Source organism: Epinephelus moara, chromosome 2 (assembly GCF_006386435.1).
Source record: "Epinephelus moara isolate mb chromosome 2, YSFRI_EMoa_1.0, whole genome shotgun sequence".
NCBI classification, from domain to species: domain Eukaryota; kingdom Metazoa; phylum Chordata; class Actinopteri; order Perciformes; family Serranidae; genus Epinephelus; species Epinephelus moara.
Window position 1 is genome coordinate 16,056,479 of NC_065507.1, and position 19,635 is coordinate 16,076,113.

Below are 19,635 nucleotides of genomic sequence, written 5' to 3' on the forward strand. Positions count from 1 at the left end.
AAAACCAAGGGACCAAATGTATACAATGTAACAAAAACATGAACCTTGGTCTGGACTTTCAGGTCTGAAAACGCCCTAAGAAATATTAGTCTCATATCACGATAGCAATATAATAGTATCAGCATGTTTACCAGCCGTACAGGTCTGAATACATGACATTAACTCCATTTGAAGTCGAAGTAGTTAGTCAGTAAATCAATAGATCAGATTGATAGGTGGCTTAACCACTTAAAAAACACTCTTGTCCCCTTGTCCATTAAAGCCTTAAATGGGAAGCTAACTGTAGCTCAACCATACAGTGTGTATGTGTAGGTATGTATGTGCATGTAAGTGTGTATTTATGTGTGTATATATGTACATATGTATATATAAATATGTGTGTATATTTCTTTTTTTTAACATCATAACTATGTAATCTTTATGATGACTATGTAAAACAGATGTGTGGTGCACTGGGCAGTGTGGAATTTGTTGGTTGATGGCAGTCTGTACATGTACTGTAGGTATGTGGGATTGAGAATTGCAACAGCTCTGTGTATGGACTGTATATGTAGGAACTGTATGTACAGACTTTTTGTATCTTTTTAACGGCAGGGACGGCATGTATCCAAAACATATTTCCTCAGGGACAATAAAATCGTATCGTATCCTATCGTATCGTATCCTATCGTATCCTATCGTATCGTATCCTATCGTATCCTATCGTATCCTATCCTATTCTATCCTATCCTATCCTATCCTATCCTATCCTATCCTATCCTATTGTAGAGCAGTAGTTATATAAGTTGGCAGATGAGTTTGTTAGCCTCTTTTTTGGAAAATCTATTAATAGTTTTATCAGCCAAGATACCACATGTAAAAATATGTTGCTTTTCTTTGTCGAATGTGATAGTTAACAGAATGTGTTTTGGTTTTGAATTATTGGTTGGACAAAATAAGACAGTCAAAGATGTCACCCTGGGCTTCAGGAAATTGTAAAAGGCTTTTTTTTACCTTAACCAAAAAATTAATCAAGCAGTCACCCAAAAAAAAAAAAAAAATCAGCAGATTAATTGCAAAAAAAAAAAAGAAAAAGAAAAATTGTTGCAGCCCTATTTCTATTGTACTTATTTGAAGCACACACACACACACACACACACACACACACACACACACACACGAATACGGAAACTTGCATCCACATATTGGAAACCAAAAAGTTTTTATTCATCATCTTCTTCTGATACAAAAGTGTTTTTAAATAACAAACAAGTCTTAAAATTTGTTGTCACTTTTTTACAAGGATAAATTAGCAATTTCTTTATAATACATTGATGACATCATCAAGACAACGTGTTCTCTACACAAAAGGAACAGTCTAGACCTTAAAGGCTATGATCAGCGCCGACGAACTGACCCCCAACTTTAATGCATATCTGGGCTTCTGAAAAAGCGTTCACACATCTGTAGTAACAGTGGTTCTCAGTCTTCATTACGCCGCGGCACACACTCAGCATGTTTCAAGGCACCACTGTTGAGTGATTGTTTGGAAATGTCACCTGAAGCTCAGTGTGGTCATACCAGAGTGGACGGCCAGAACTTGAGTTTCAGAGGGAAACTGCATTAGCTCAGAGGGGAGGTGGTCAGAGGTTAATTCAATTCATTTTAACTCGCTGTAATGTTTGCTTGACTCTGGAAATTCAATAAGTGTGCCAAAGTGTGCTGGTTTGAGAAAAACTGCTTTTTTACAGCGTTCTAGGTTTCACCAGAACCACCAGAAGTAAACTGAATGCAATAAGGCTGCTGTTACATTTAGCATGATTTCAGTAAAAGGCAGTGCACACTTTAAGGTTACTTTCTGTCCCCTTCAATGTTAAAATACCTGTGACGAGCTGTGGGAGGCACTATATGGTTTCAAATGACACACAGGGGCAAAGCTCCAAATTATTCAAGCCCTTATGCATTGAAATAGCCAAGAATCAAATTTTCTTTACTTAAATGTAGAAGGCATACGTAACGTGACACCCCCCACGTATTATACATTCAAAGACTTACTGAAACGCAAGAGCTTTGCTAGATAGATTGTCAGGCAAATATATGGTACACTGGAGCAGTTGCAGGGTTTGGTGAGTGCAGCAGAATGACCAGGCGTAACTCACTGTAATTAAAGCTTATAGTACATTCTATAAGCAGTTATCTCGTCCCTATCGTCCGTGAATTTCTGAAATGTAATGTACAATAATCTTTGCTAGGGATGACTTGATTGTCTGGGAAATGAGCCATGCAGTAGAGGAGGTTAAAGAGCAACAGGCAGGCAGCGGGCTAATGAGAGCATCAGACACACGGACAGACAGATACGCAGGTAGAACAGACAGTGATGGCCTTATGAATTGAAGGGATGAAGAGTCATAGCTTAAAAAAGATGGAAAGCAGACATAATTAAGCAGATACCGTCTCCTATTATTGGAGTTATTACTCTGATAGCGATCATAACTGCTAGTGGATGAGATTCGTGGGAACTGATTCCTCTGTGTGTATCTGCATATATGTGCATGTGCACATGCATGTGTCCGTGACAGCTCTCTGTTATTGCATAATGTGTCTTTTGGCAAGTGATTGTCTAATAACGTGTAATTCTTCGACGTGCCTCGGGTCCGGTGTTTGGAAAAGAGGGCAGAGGGAATAATTTAATTTCCTGGATTTCATGGTAACTCAAGAGCATATACAGTACAGGGTTTGCACAAAGACTGCACACATCATTAGAAGTTAGCTGAGCTTCCCGTAGATTACTGAGGTAAAACACACAGGCCTACATTTCCCAGACGCCTCACCGCTTGCACATTTATGGGTCAATAAAAGGCACGGCTGGGGGGCTCCCAGGATTCATTGCAGTGAGCTTTATAGCTACCACAGACGTTACCTCAATTACACATTAAAAAAATAATCTCATTATGTTTCTCTACTTCTGCCTTCACAATATTTGTTTAAAAAAAGTGATTGTGACTTAATTAGTTATTTTTTCTGCAGCATTCACTATGAAAATCAACCAAATTGTTAAAGGCTCTCTGCATATTAACATACTGTGTAATGATTTGTTGTTACATCACTGCCGTCCCTGGTAATGCACTTGTGACAAGCACAGACACTTCACATATTGTCGAGAATTATAGTGCATTATTACAGCTTAGAGCTGGTTTCCCCCAAAAAATTCTGAGTAATAAAATCACCTGCTCTTTCATATTGTACAAAAGGTAATAATTTACAAAAATGTAGAATAGCGTGGTTCAAACGTAAACAAATCACAGGTTTAAGGCCATATTTTATGTTTTTATGATATTATAATTACTCTTGGTCTGGGATTTCATTTTTAATTTCCCATGTGAACATAAAAGCCCACAGGAACTCAGATGCTTTTGGGAAACATCAACCTACACCTGTATAATGTCTGCACCAGGACTCTCCAGTGTAAAATTCAAAACTTCAAAAGACCCCCAAAAGACACAACGGCATCAGGGTTACTGTCTCCAGCAGGTTCAGTCTCTTCTGCTGAGGGCTCTGGAGGAAAGTGAGGCAGAGAGGTAGACGTGGTGCTACACAGCTTGTGGGTGTGCCTGGTCTGCATATTGACGCTTCTGTTCTGCCTTTTTTTGTCTCTCTGTCTCCTTCATTTTCCACTTTCTCTATCTCTCTGGGCAAAAGAAGTCTAACAGAGGTAGAGAGGCTACTGTTGCTACTTATGTACGACCCAATCCTCCACTTTTCTCCTCCATTATCACTGTAAGAGGCAGTTAGAGGGGGTGAGGCATGCTTGCAGACTCTCAGTGAGCTTTTATGATGCCATTACATCCAGTGGCTTCCTTGAGAAACTCCTGCTTCTCCCTCTCATCTCTTTCCTCTGTCCTCTCCACCTTTTGTTCGGCAGAGTGAGTATCTGTAAGTGACAGAGAAGCAGGTAGAAGTCCATTTCCCTCTCTCTTCCTCCTCACACAACTGTCTCGTTGCCTTTCCCCGGTTTGATCCAGCCCTCACCCGGAGCCCTTTTGCCCCCTCGGTTTGCCCTGCTGTCCCTGAGCAGGCGGGCAGAACAGCGCTGCCAGGTGTGGAGGGTTTTTGCTGACCAGATCCACATGCCTGATGTGATGCCTACAAGCAGTGACATGAAGATTCGAAGCATCTCTGATGCCACGTATGAGTCCCGGGTGCTGGCTCTGAACTCCCCCCAGTGGGAGAGCTGGTAGAGGTAACAGCCAATAACAGTGGATGCCGGGACGGTGTAGAGAACAGAAAATACTCCAATCTTCACCATTAAACGCTCCAGCTTGTCTGTTTTGGCACCGTCCTTCTGCAGATTGGAGCGGATCTTGAAAAGAGCCACGAGGCCAGCACAGATGAACAGAGTGCCTGAGGTTCAGAGAGGGAAACGATAGTCAAATAAAGACCAGCAGATATAAGAAAAAAACATAATGACAGTCACACAAAGCAATTAAAGAACTTGGGATTATACCTGTTAGAGAAAGACTGTGGGGCCTGTGTATATGTAACATAGGTATAAGCCAGAGGTGGGACCAAGTCATTGTTTTTGCAAGTCACAAGTGGGTCTCAAGTCTGCACTGAAATTCCAAATCAACTCCCAAGTCCTAAACTTTGAGTTTCCTAAACAAATCATAATGCGCTCTTCACCAAATGTAATGTCATTTTAACAACAGAGCAATAATACATTAAGTTTACAAAAAATCACAACAGTTTTTTTTAAATTTGTGTTTTATGTCTTAAAACATGTTTGCTGGAAGTTATTGCGTCTTCGCCTGTGATTTTCAACCTTCATATTTGACATACTGCAATTTGTTACCTCCGCCAAGGAGGTATGTTTTCGCCGGCATTGGTCTGTTTGTTTGTTTGTAAAATAACTCAAAAAGTTATGAACGGATTTTGATGAAATTTTCAGGAAAGGTGGATAATAGGACAAGGAACATATGATAAAATTTTGATGGTGATTGGTTGAAGCAAAGTGGATAAAATAATGCTAAATGGCACTGTGTATTCACCGAGTTTTAGAATAGACTCATTCCATGACCAGATGTGCGCCGCCGGTTGGCAGTGGCGAGTAGGCCTACTTGGGCTCGTCAGGAATACATAAAGTCTATCATCTGACTGAATGGGGGTTTTCCTGACTCAATGACACAGTATGTACAAGACGCTGCTGTTGATTAAAACTGCCTCCCAACTTGATGTCTGGGTGGGGCTAACATGGATTTGGTGCGCAAGTGCCAGCGCCATAGGGAAAACACATGCAAACGCTTCCAAGACGCACGCCTCTCGCGAAAAAATAGGATTCTATAAATAACCTAATTGTGATGCAGGCTGCAAAATCTGATGTGGGGGGGGGTCGGGGGGGGGTCACCTACTTGGCGGAGGTCTGCACTCTCTGAGTGCTTTTCTAGTTTGAACAAAATTTGGATAGGTTCAAACTAATTGCATCATCTGAGGATTTAGGGCCAATTCATAGTTTCCGTGTCTGCGACGGTCTGCGTTGGTCCATGCGACATAAATATTGTGATCCACCCACGTGACCGTGCAAACTGTATGTACAGCAAGCATGGCGACTGCGCATCCTCCAGCCTCTTGTTCTATACTCCAGTCTTGTCCAAAACACTGTGGTCAAGCTCTCCACAGTCACTGCAATAGGAGGACGGTAAGCTCACCTACCAGCCCTCCTTTTATTTGCTGGAAACTGAGGCAGAGCCCCAACTTGTACAATGAATAGAACCATTCGTGCGCCCAGGTCATTACAGCTGTCTGCAGACGTTCAATGCGGAAAATATGTCAGAGCACTCAAATGTCGACTTGGGAATGAATAGCATGAATGTTAGCTGATTCAGGAAATAAGGGTAAATAAATTGATTCATGGCACACTTTTTAAATGACCTACTTTAATATCTTTGGGGAAAAGTATCAAGTATTTTCAAGTCAAAAGTCAGAAGGCTCAAGTCCAAATGAGGACATGAGTCATTTTGTCAAATTGTGTCAAAAGTCATCAATTTGTGACTCTAGTCCACTCAAGTCCACACCTCTGGTATAAGCACTATTTATTTTAATAATTAAGGAAACTTAATAAATAGATAAACTGATTGTACTATCATGTTGTAATTACCTATTAGAAGGTATGTGGCAAGCGGTGCCACCACGAAGCCTGTGAGTGCCTCCTGCTGCTGGTTGCCCACATAGCAGAGTCCAGTCAGGTCGTCCGCATCTACCAGTCGCATAATGAGGATGACGATGGTTTTAACGGCTGGGATTGCCCAGGCTGCTATGTGGAAGTAGGAGCTGTGCATTTCAATGGCTTCATGGCCCCACTTCAGTCCAGCAGCCAAGAACCATGTGAGGGTCAGGATCACCCACCTGAGAGAAAGAGAGCACAAGGAGAGTAAGAGAAAAGGTTAAACACAGCTCATATGTGCAGTTATCAGATATGTGAACTGGCATTCAATTCAGTTGCAAATAACAATCACATGTTTCCTGGAAACAAGATGCTGAGGTTACAGTGGGCTACTGTTTACTGCTGCAGAGCTCAAACCTTAACTTTGCCCTCTATATAACATTTCCTTAAAATTCCCTCTGTTGTAATTAGCTCATCGTGAGATAGTTATGAGTTACATAACAGAGGGATGTGATCATGTTTAAGGAGACAGTGAGGTCCTTGGACTTTTCAGTTTGCTGCTCTTCCAAAAGGAAAAAGTGAAGACAAACAGGAAAATGAGGGCAAAGTGAAAAGGAAAGAAAAAGCGCTGCAACAGCAGAGTGCTTCCACTGAGACTGTAGTACAGCACGCACTCAAAAAGTGGCATTTTCTTTTTCTTTTTTTACAAAGCCTGCCTTTGTGCGTGGAAATGAATCCATCTAGTCCAGAGGTTATGAGACAGGATAGTTAGACTTTAAAGAAAACAGGATGCAAGTCTCGTGTTCCAATTGTTCTACAAAAGTCCATTCACAACAGCTGATGACAATGGGACAAAGACATGAAAGATTGATACGATAAAACGTGTGTGTGTGTGTGTGTGTGTTTGTACTAACCAGAGTGAGGAGGCCATGCCAAAGAAGTAGAGCAGGAGGAAGACGATGGCACAGCCAGTGCTCTTTAACCCTTCTTGTACTAGAATCGGGACAGCGGTGGCATCCAGATCACAGGAAACACGCTCCCTGCCCAGAGTCAACCGTACCTGCAGGAAAGGACGGACAGTGACAGTGGAAAGAAAATGGTTAAAAAAATATTAATACAAAAAAAAAAGACAAAAAGTCACATAATCTGTTATTCTTATTACAAACCAACTCAAAATCTGACTTTTCCATTTAGATATGCAGAACATAAATATGTTTTATTAGTATTTGGTAATTAAAAAACCCTAAAACTAGGTTTATTACTACTTTATTGTTTTGACTGGTATCTGTAATTGCTTTGGTTTGTTGAATAATGCACACATTTCATGGGGATCACCCCATTAATTTCTTGGTGCAGTTATTGTTCCTTTAATAAATTTAATATAATTAGTTTGTTGGACAAAGCTCATTGATCAACAGGAATAAAAACTCTAAGCCTCGTTAGCCTAATTTGCATCTGTTGTCCCTGGCGAAATGTTAAAAAAGGCAAGGTAAAAATCGATTTATCAATACATGTGGATTCTGAATATTTGAAACTGTTTGGGTCTCATTTTCAGCAGTATAATACACCGATAGGAGTGTGTTAACGTTTACTACAGTCATTCTGCTGTTCTCTGCTACTAACTAGAAAATGAGCATCAGTCATCGTGTTGTAGCCTTGTTATACTCATTTTTTAATAATGTACATAAATCCTCATGGTATGGTTTTAAATGAAATTGAATATGGATATTTTTCAAGGTACTGTATTTAAGCTAGAAATTCCATTATCTTGCGAACACTGCTATATCTAATCCTGTATATTTTGAAATTCAAATATTAAATATTAGCATTATAGTCCATATTATAATGACCACTATAGTCTAAATCAGTGGTTCCCAACTGGTGGGTCGTGGTCCAAAAGTGGGTCGCTGGTCCATTCTGAATGGACCACAAGCGATTGGCAAACTTGTCGTGTTTGTAAAGTGAATTTCTAGCACAGAAGTTTTGCTTTGAAGTGTTGTTTCCTGCTGTAGAGTGAGTGTTTAACAGACAGCATACTAGCTGATGACATGGCCTAATGAAAGTATGATGTTGAATATATTTAACTGTGTAAACCCAAGACTAATGACTAAGGAGAAAACTGGGTCCTGTGGCTGCCCACTGGTCTAAATTATGTTTTAGTTAATGTTTTTTTATACCACTGCTTTTTGATTCTTTTTTATTCATTCTCCCCAAACAAATGAACTTCAATGGGACAATATAAATGTACTGTAAATCTTCCACTTACCAGGTAGGCAACACTGTACAGATTGCAGCACATAGATAGGAAGATGATGGGTCTTTCCGGGTAGGAGAAGCGCTGTGAATCCAACAGAAACGTCAGGACGGTCAGGGTGGTCGACAGGAAGCACAGCACGGCCCACACTGCCATCCACGCATCCGTGAAGACTTTGGCCCCGCGTCGGTAGAGCCCGCTGTCATAGCCACACTGGAGAGTGCAGCTCTCAGTCTGCTTTAACCAGGTATACTGGTCGGGTGCCGATCCCAATGCCTGGCACTCCTCCTGGTGGGGAGGATGGCGGACGGGCTGGTAGGGCGGGTCCTCATCCCCCGGGCCCTCCATGCACATGTGGTTGTGGTCGTTTTGAGGTGGGAAGAGGCTGCAGTTGAGCACCTGGAGAGAGGCGTGGTGGGAATTTTGATGGCTTGTTACAGCTGTATTTTACTGTTAACAACACTGTTGAGCTAATTTACATAATAATAGTCATAAAAGAGAACATTGTGTTTTACAGCTTTGGTTTCCTATGTCCTATTTTGTACATTCTACTTTCTTAAAACATGCAGGGAATCCTTGTGATGGTGACTCACCTCAGGCCATATGAAGCCAAACTCATGGAGCACAGGGAGGCATTTCCTCTTGACGGACAGACACATGCTACCACAGGGACCAATGGGGATGGGAACCTTGTCTGTGCACATTGGCACATAGACTGAGCACAGGAAGAACTGGAGAAAAATGGAGATAAAAGATCACAAGTTGAACCTTTGGCTTTTAGTGTGCGTTACAAAATTGTGCGATGTATGTGTTCTTTAGTGAGATTTCATAGCATACAGTGAACTGAAGTCATTAAGTCATTAATTGAGCTTGAACTGATGATGCTACAAGTGTATTGGGTGTTCAAACACGGGCTATTCTATTTTTATAGAGAGAAAAGGGAGAAACAAACATATTGAGGAGAGTTTTAAAAGTGAAAAATTGCAGTATTCCAAAACCAATTTAAGCTGACAGTGCAGTAAGAGTGCAACAGTTATCCAATATTATGTCATATTTCAGTGCGCTGGTTTGGACGCTTTGTTCCAGTGAAGTTAAAGCAAACTGTGAGGCAGAGGGTTAATCATGTCATGGGCGTAGTAATTGTTAAAGAAGTGGAAACTGTGCGGTGAGAACCCTGTGGGCCAATCTTTCTATATATTACAACAGGATTACAGCTGGTAGATGGCTACACCTTCTACTCCCACACGCATGGATCCACCATCTACTTCAATTTACCACTCACTACCCTGCTGCTGTCTCTGTCTTTACTTTCAGTACGTTGCATCACCTCTTCCAGTGGTGGGTCTCTGTTTTCACTTCTAATAAGAAACTCCGCGACTTGAGTGAAGACGCCGTGGCCATAACCAACCTGCTCCAAGGTTACACACACACACAACGCCACGTCTTTAAAAACAATCTGTGGACTTGACAACACTGAGGGCATGTGCCATGTAATGCTCCATAATCCCCCCTAATCCAAGGCTCAGTTTTCTCTGTCCCATGGCAGTGGTTTTGAAATAGATATCTAAATCAGGATGATAAAGATAGTGAACGGTCTGAAGTCACTTTTGACTCTTTGAGGTGGTGGTGATGTGGAGGAGTACGTACTCTGGGGTTACAAGAGGTTGCAATTTTTGGTGATTTCATGCCTTAACAGTGAAATCTGTTTGAAGCCGGAATGTAAAATCGCGCCAGGCTTGTGATATGAAAATACACATAAGCAGAAAGTGCATTTCACTCGGATTCCTTCAGGTAAAGAAAACAAACAAGCGCTCCAGGGTCAAGGACATGGTGATAGCTGACTGTAAATACTAAAACGTGTCAGAATGGAGGGTTTGCTGCAGTTTTGTCATTTTGGAAATATCCCTAAATATTTACTGGACCATATTGAGAACAGAATGTTTTGGGCTTGCAGCCTTGGTCCAGTGATAGCGAAATCCCAGCTTGAAATCAGGCCTTGAACGGAGCCCAGATTGAAACATGAATCCCAGAAGGGTGTCAAGGTTGGGAAATAAATACACACAGAAATATTATACAACTCTTTTTCTGTGAGAATTTGTAAGCCAGGTAAACATAGAAAATGTGAATCTGTATGCCACATTCATATTAGACTATAAAATTACATGTGTGATGAATAAATTGTGTAAGAATTAAAAGTTATAGAATCGGTAAGCTACTTTTGTGATACACACCTACATGCTAATAATGTTTCTACATTTGCAAAAATAAAAAAAAGCGTGCTTTAGATACATTAACGCCATACTGTAGGGAAGTATGTGATGTCAAAATCAGTTATGGAAGTCAGAGGGAACTTCCTTTAAAACTCAATTTTTTACACTATTCTCTGATTCATATCTGGGTTGTAGCATCGCTTTATCTCTGCAAATAGAGCAGAGTGGCTGATCTGGAGACAGTATTGAGTGTCTCACTGAAAATAGAGAATCTTTGTTCCCAGCTGAACCACACATATCGGGGGCTGTGTGTGTAATTCTCTGTTAAATTAAAATTTAAAAGCTAACAAACCGACAAAGTTGCCTCGCGTGTGAGCATCAGAGGAGGGTTTGTTTGTGTGATTTGCACATCATTCAGATTCATTTAGGAAAAAAAGTTTCCAAAAACAGAAGATATTAAATTAGATGAAATGCCATTCCTGGGATTTCTTACAGTGAATTACAGCAGTGACAGTAATTTAACACATTCTGGGTGTTTCCCCTCCGACCGTTGGTAACCTGAGTGCTGTCACTTCACTGCTAAAAGCTGCTCCGGTTACTTGTCAGGAAGCCTCCCATTAGAGCAAATGTTAGGGGATACGGTTTCCCTTTCCCCTTTCCTCCCTCTTTAGCGTGTGTGTGTGTGTGTGTGTGTGTGTGTGTGTGTGTGTGTGTGAGAAAGAGAGGGGGATAAGGAGGGGGTTGTCAGCTAATCTTACGGGACAATTTTCAGCTGGAGGAGGACAGTTTGGTTTTATGCTGCAGTTGCTCCTTGTTCTGCCTGGCTGTCTCACACACATGGACACAAATGTTTCTTAAGAGCTTAAATTTAACATGAACATATATGTTTTTACTTCTATTTCCTAACAACTGTGTGCATTAAATAACTGAGAAGGTAATAAAGTAATAAAAGTAAAATGTAACTTCAGGAACATCTGGGAAACAGTTTCTTTTCATGTCTCTCTCTTTAGACGTACATTTGTGAGACATGGCGTGTCTAAATAAATAGAGTAACACACGTAATCACTGACAATTTGATTTGTTGTGTCCTTTCGTTCCAATTATAGTCTGAAGTCAAATCTTAAAGACAAGGAAATGGCCAATCTAATTTTTTTTCTTACATGGTGTATGAGGCAAACAAGCAGCATTTGTCTTAGGGACACTGAGGGCACCATTGTTACCAAGAAGACGGTACAGTATATAGCACTGAAGACTCAGCTGTTGCTGTGTGGGGCATGAACTCAGAATGTCAACAGACAGAGGGGGCATTTTCACAGAAATTAGCATGACAGTCTGGCACAACAGGAAGGAAAAAGGCAGGGACCCCAATTCTTATTTTAACTCTCTGGGGGCCAACCTATATTATGCTCCTGATTAGAGCTGGCACCATCAGTCTGAAGTGTTCACTGTTGCTGGTAGCTCCCTGTCATGTGCTCTGGGACCACACTATGTTCCCCCCACTCTCTCCAAACACACACACACACACACACACACACACACACACACACAAATATAGCAGACTATGTCGACTCAGCCATGCCTCTTTTTTAAGTCCAGGATCAGTGCTCCTAAAATTGCGCACCAGCCTCAGTGTGTGCTTTTAGTAACGCGCCGTCTATTCTATTCTCATATCAGTCTGCATTTTCTGTGCCTCCCATCATTCCCAGTACCTTGAGTTGGCTGGAGCAGCCGTACTGTATGAGCGGCGTGAACGTGGTCAGCTGCAGCTCGGCGTCCGACTGCAGCACGTTGCCGACCAGATTTGGCATCTTGGTGACGTTGTAACCGAGACCCTGGCACATGCTGATCCGGATCGGGTCACAGGTCATTTCCTCCACCTCATCGCCGAAAGCGTGCACCACGCACAGCGGACCAACCAGCCCGGACAAGAGGAGCAGGGCTGCCCCGCTGAACGACATCATCATCATCACCATCCCGGGCATGGTCACCGCGAGCACTGACTGCACGGCTGCCCTGTGTAAATGCTGGCACAGTTAATATCCTTAAACACAAAGTTAGGTTGGGTCGCCTTGGAAACAGCAGCGCGTGTTTATAGTCCAGCCGGAGTGGAGCGCGTGTAGTCCCGTGCGTTTTGGGAGGCTTATAGTATCCAACGAGCCATTCAGCAGAATAAAATATCCATACAGCAGTAGTGAATCATTGCGAGATCTGCGCGTGTTCTCGGTTAAAAATAAATGCGCACATGGAGTTAAAATAAAAACCTACATTTGGATAAATCCCGCAGTCCTTGTTGCCCGTTGCGGAGACGCGGAGCGCAGCGACGAGACACAGCGGTCTGCTTTTGCGCCTGCAAGCGTCCAGCTCTAAACTTTATTGTGTCTGTGAGGAGAGACTATTTTGCCCGTCCAGAGGAGAGCCGACCAATCCGTGCGCCGGAGTTGGGTTTCCCTGACCAACCCCTGACCAGGAGGGCGGGCTCCAAGAGAAAAATAGAAGAGTGAGCCTCATCTCCTCCCCTCTCCCCCTTATCCCCTCTCCTCCACTCTCCTTTCCTTCAGACTTTTCTCCTCTTCTGTCTTCTTGTTTCTTCTCTCATCCCATTCTATTCTCTTCTCCCCGTGTTCCCTCCTCTCCTCTCCTCCTGCAAAGAAAATCAGCAAGCACTCCCCAACTAATTCTGACAATATCCAGAACCTGTATTTATACTGGCTGATGTGGCTTACATATATTTTTATTGGCTGTATTTTTAGAAAATAAGCATCTGAAAAGTTGATTTTTCAGTGCGTGTGTGTTTTTATTTTATATTTAAAGTCCCTAATGGTCTTTTAAGCCCGTCTGGAACTTCACCACAGGTTCCACTCTCCCTCTCTAAAGGCCCGTCAGCTTTAAGTGCTCGTGACATTGTAATTGAAAGTAGGGCCTTAAGTGATGCTGAAGCATTGGAAATCTGTTTTGCATTGCAATGAATGCGCATACTGGACAGGTTTTGTTTGCTCGTGGCACCCTGGGAGAAGACTTCTCTTTTACAGCATGAAACTAGCAGTGAAGAGTGTTGTTTTGGCTTTTCAGTGTTGTAAAAGTGGACTTGGGTGAGAAAGTGCTTGGATTTGTTGCAAATATTCCAGGAGGAGGAGAGCTCAAGAAATACTTGATTTGTGTTTGCTTCCAAGTGATTTGTACGATTCTGAGGTGCTTAAACCATCTGCCAAGTGTAATCAAACTCAACTTAAGAGCTCCACAGACCTTTTCAAACACCACAAATACCTGAAACTGTATTCTAGTGTCACTTTGCCCAGAGTTTAAATGGAACAGGATTCGGATAAGATTCAATTTCAGGCAGAGTGATGCTTTATTTTATTTTAGTTGCCAAGTTTATTTTTATTTATTTATTTATTTTATTTTTTTTAGATATTTTTCTGGGCATTTTTAAGCCTTTATTTGATAGGACAGATGAGCGTGAAGGGGGAGAGAGAGAGGGAGAGACATGCAGCCACAGGCTGGAGTCGAACCCAGGCCGCTGCGGCAACAGCCTTGTACATGGGGCGCCTGCTCTACCACTAAGCCACCGATGCCCCACAATCTAAATGCACTCAGAGACAGGGTGAGACTTCTGAAATTAACAATTTCTGCATGTCCAACTGCATGCTAGTGTTATTTACCACAAGATATAATAGGTAACTTTTCCACATTAAAATGTCTTAAAACAACTAGACCAATGTTGTATATTTTGTTGAGTTGTGTATGACATTATCCCAACTGTTTCCAACAATGTTAAAACCCAGAGAAACCTGTAATTTTCATCATGGATGCAGTCCGTGTCATTTGGTCGCTGTTGCTGGTCAGTGGCATCATATCCCCTTTGCCATTGCGTCAGGGTCTTGGCTGACAGAAGCTGTTATAAACGGACTTTTTATCCACTTTTAAGCCGCATTTTTCCAATACACTTTTTAGATGTTGGTTGTTTATAACTATATGTTTGAACTAGAAGAAGGATCTTAGTCATCAGATGTCTGGATCCTCAGTTATCAGGCAAGCAAGCTGAGCAAACGTTAGCGTGAGCTTGGCTGCAGCCCTTTGCTGTGCCAAACAGCATTGGAGAAATACTGATTTTTAACGTGAAATTCATACTGTGTTTTTAGTGGTTTAAATCACAGGGTCCATTAGTTTTAGAGAGAAGGAGATCCCAGCTGATAATTCGGCTCTTGGTACAAACCTCCTGAACATCTGGATCTCAAGTCATCAGAGAAAAAGGTGAGCAAATGTTAGTATCAGCTCATATCCAGCCCTTGCTGTGCCAAACAGCATTGGAGAAACACAGATTTTTAAAGTGAAATCGCTTTATTCAGCGTTTTTACTCAATTAAATCACAAGGTCTGTTTATTTTCGAGAGAGGGAGACCTCTGCTAATAATTCGGCTCTTGGTACCAACCTCCTGAACATCTACATCCCAAGTAATCAGAGAAAAAAGGTGAGCACACATTAGCAAGCTCTGAGCTAGCAGCCCCTCCTCGATGAGCCGAACAGCCTTGGTAAAACATTTATTTTTAAAGTGAATCTGCTTTAGTAAGTGTTTGTACCAGTTTTAGTCACCTAGTCTGTTTGTTTTGGAATGGTTTGAACCTCTGAGGGTAATTTGACTCCCAGTAAAAACCCTAATGGCCATTGAACACTGAAGGAATTCTAACCAGGAGAAATTGACCACCATGATGGCATTGCTTCATCTTTTATTGTTAAGATTGACCCTAGAGGCAGAAAACTATATATTGTACATTAACCCTGTGAAACAACTGAGTTTGGGAAAGATAGTTTTTTTTAAAGTACATGTCACACATGACCCAGAAGCACACAACTACAATAAAGAAGTGAGGCTGAGCCCAAAATATGTGCCTTCTTGATCTCAAACCATCTATCTTTGTCTGCCTTAAGACACAAAGCAAATAAACATTAGGAGCCAGCACAGGAGGGATTGGAGTCAGACAAGAAAAATTACCAGGGTTGCAGACTCACAAATTATTCCGTGCATTACTAATCCTTTCCTTTGCCCATATTTCTTCACTTGGCATGTTTGTGTCAGGTATTTGTAGGGAGTTGCTTTTGATAAGACACTCACATAAATGCCTAAAACACCAAATCATTATCAGCAGCAGTCTGGCTGGCTGCTCTCATTGTGCTGCTGTGTTTTCCCTCCTGGATTATACTGTGATGTTTAGGCAAATCCAGTGTGACAATTGATTGGCAGCAGCAATGACCTCTCCACCCAGCCTAGCCCAACCCCCAACACACACATATACACACACTTCTCTCTACTCACACACACATACATTTGCATACACACCATCCCCCTCCGCTGCTCTTCGACTGAACCTGGGGTCAAGACCTGGAGTAATTAGCACTGAGCTGAAACAATAGATTCTTCCCTGGAGCTGATGGTTATCAGGGGTGTGGTGTGTGAATGTGTGTATTTTCAAAAGAAAGAAGTAATTGAGATGGGAAAAAAGAAATGGAGTAAACTTAGAAGCAATCAAAGCTCCATTTGAAGGACATTTGAGCCAACGGAGAAAAAGGGAAAAAAACACTGGTGACTTTATCAACTTTTACACACTTTATCATGCAAATTAATTAAGGCAATTAATTTTCAACTGTAGATACGGAGAAGAAGAACCAGGCAAGCAGAGAGATAAAGGAGGGCGAGGTAAGGAGCTGCAGCAGCACATTATCAGCGCGAGCCACCAGCACACTCCGTCCCCTCTGTTTACTTTCACAGTAGAGTGTGAATAGCAGGGGTGAGCAGACAACGTGTTGGAATTGACAGACTAATGACCATCACACTGAGTGGATAATGACCACAGTTACCCTTTAAGCTATAGAGTTAATGATCAAGCAGGCTTTCCCATTCAAATGGGCATTTGGCTGGTGAGCAAAGAAGAGGGCACTGCTGCTTTTAAAACCCACTACATTTAAGGTGCATCTAAGGTCACAGATATAAAAGTTGAATAATGCTGATACAGGCTGTTTTTAATAACTTACTTTAGTGCATTGGTGCTGGTTATCATGAACCCACAAGGCGTGTATTTTCTGACCATCCTACTTCTATGCACAACTCGCTTTCTGACCAAACCGGCAATTAGGTCCAGGGGGAGGTCAGACTGCCAACATTGGGTTAGTGCAAGCGTAACATAAACATTTTTGCTGACTAGTTAATTGATGGTGACTTTATGGAAAACAGTGTTTGCAGGCTGCAGGAGTGGGCTCTGGACACAGTAAATATCCAATCAAAATGTATTAAGAACATGATGTGGGTAGCGGGAAGTGGGAGGTGGAGGAGGGTTTAGGAATTTCAGCCGTGCATGTCAGTGATGGCAGCAGCTGGACCAGCTACAATGATTATATGTCAATGCGTGTGATATTTGAAAGCAGTCCTACATGTTTTTATGGCTCTATAGCCGACGCTCTCTGATTATTAAACCCAATTGTTAAATTTAACTCAGGACATGCAGCATGACATCTGAGCTAAAGTTTGTTTTGCAGTCCAGTAAGGCTGATTTCCACTGCTGTTGGCCAAGCAAAAAATAGTCAGGGCTTTCTAATTATCTCTGCCACACAGTTTCCTCCAACACAACATTCATGTGATTCTTTAATCGTGTTGATGCCAACAGAAAGGACTCGATGGTGTGGTTTCCCTCCCCAAATTACCCACCCTTGCTAACATTTTGATGGTTTAATGCTTAAGAGCCCTGCCTTTGGAAGGACATGTGCCCTGGCTGGACTGGGATCAAACCTCCCCACAGTCTTCACTTCCCTAATCCTCACTCTGCATCACTGCCACCTTTGTTACTTCCACAATAACAAAAAATACATGTGCAGAATTATAGGTACCACATGAGGTAGACTGGCTGGGCAAATATAATACGCCAACGCCAACTTTATGGTTTGATTTAGCTTCAGTCTGTAGTTATAAAGGAAGGATTTTGGGGGAGGAGAGGCTGGTTAAAGTTATGCCTTGTTTTAGGATTGAAATACCCTCAGTCGGTCCTGAAATTAGACCATGTTGGAATGTTGATGCATTGATTTATGGTTATTAATAATGCAGCCGACAGCTGTAACTCCTCAGTGATGCTAAAATCAGCTACAACACTGATATGGGCAGTGACTGCATCTGCTCTTAATGATTTAATGTCAGCTGTTCAGAATTAATTTAGATATTATCGCTAACTTCCTCTTTTGTAGCAGTGCTGTGACTATTTAATATCCATTCATTTTGTTTGACACGTTTTTTTAATGAGTCAAACAATTTGAAGTTGCTTTTGTCACATAAAAACATTCTGGGGTTCAAACTGTGTCGTAAGACGAGAAAAATCCACCACTCTATCATGAAACGCTTTCGGAAAACCGCTAAATAAATTCACAGTTGATGCACGAGGTTTTGAAGGGAGTCAAAGTGCAACTCTCCGCAAAGTATTCGGTTCTCTTACATGTGTAATACACCCCCCTGCTCCTTTTTAAATGAATACATAAACACGTTGGGTTGACCACAGCCCTGTTGAGGCCAACTTGGTCTTACTGTGGGAATGTAACCAGTCTAACCTTTCAGCTTGGCAGGCAGAGTGAAAGGCAGTACCCCGAGGACAGAAAGAGAGACACAAGTGTGTATCAGTCACCAGATAGCATCTTATGGCTCCATGCCCAATCCCTCAGTCCTTGAAGTGTTGTATTAATAGGCCTGCCAACTCCTTGGAATGGTGTAAGTGTGCATAACTGCAACTATTCTGCATGCAGGAGTGTGTGTCTGAAGCTGTGTGGCTTTACTGCCATGATTTGGGTATTTTGAAGCTTCTGTGTGTGTGAGTACAGGTGTGTAGGATAAGTGGGGGGAGAGCATGTGTGGGAGTAAGTGCTTATGGCATTATGGGGGTTGGGGAAGTTTGATAGAAGCGAGTAGGGGGTTTCTACAGGTGATCTGTACCCTCTGGGACTGCAGGCTCACGTTACCCTGTAGTAGAGTATCACACACTTTTTCTTTATCACTACCCTCCTGCTCTGACTCCATCTCTTACTGCCACTCCCACCCGCCCTTTTTAACACTGTCACACATCTGCTCCTCTTCTGTTTCTAACTTGAGCAGCTTGTCCAAATTGAGTCCAAATTGCAAACTGTGACTAACATTTTTCTTCTAGCCATTTTGAGGGCTCAAATTTTTTTTAATGCAGGCACAAAGCTGACTGCGGCAACACTTTTTTTGTGCTCTCATCATCTCTTTCTCCAATTTCCCTTCTTTCAGTTTACTGCTTGTGCTGGGATGGATGAGGTGATGCAGAGGAGGTTGTTTTTCTGAAGATCAGCATCATTTGATTAAATTTCATCCATATTAAAGGGGCTTACATAATAAAAATAATACATCACACTTACATAGCGCTACAGTGTTGCAATAACAAATGTTTCTCCATCTTCAGTGCCAAATAATAGTGCCAATAAGGTTGGGCCTGAAATTGTCAGCTTGTAATACATCTGTTGTATTACGACATTGTGAGCAATGTCAAGTAACAGCGGTGCTTTATGACAATATTGGCTTTTAATACAATGTATGCATTGATGTGACAAAGTACTTTGATTTCTCAGATTGCTGAGTTTACTAAAAACTGTAATTCCTGTCTTATTTGATCCATAAACAGTTTCCCCAAAGACTAAAATATACTATATCACAATATATGTCAATATCATATCACCACTATGTGCAATTACCCAGCCAACATTTGTATGTGGGGCTCTTGTGGGTAGTAAATGGGCTGAAAAAAATGGGCTCTATATAGGGACTTTTACCCAAGTGGGCCGCAGATAAGGTGCCCATTTTGGACCCATACCCACTTACCCAGGTAGCCATAGCATAATCCATGTGGGGCCCACTTAGGCAAACCCACCCATGTTGGCAATTAGTATGGGGCCGATATGGAACACATGGACAATCCAATATAAGGCCCATTTTTTAGCCCCTTTAACTACCCACATGTACCCTGGAAATCCAGAGTTCTCACGTTAGC

General features: G+C 41.9%; 1 protein-coding gene across 1 annotated transcript; it reads right to left on the reverse strand.

The window, feature by feature from the left end:
- Nucleotides 1-1,190: 1,190 nt before the first annotated feature.
- fzd4 (frizzled class receptor 4) lies at nucleotides 1,191-12,983 on the reverse strand. Its single transcript, XM_050071059.1, has 6 exons — nucleotides 12,310-12,983; nucleotides 8,984-9,121; nucleotides 8,403-8,789; nucleotides 7,051-7,196; nucleotides 6,131-6,378; nucleotides 1,191-4,380 (listed from the first exon to the last, which is right to left on the reverse strand). Exons 1-6 carry the CDS (start codon nucleotides 12,580-12,582, stop codon nucleotides 3,962-3,964), a joined length of 1,611 nt encoding a protein of 536 aa, XP_049927016.1. The 5' UTR covers nucleotides 12,583-12,983; the 3' UTR covers nucleotides 1,191-3,961.
- Nucleotides 12,984-19,635: the final 6,652 nt, after the last annotated feature.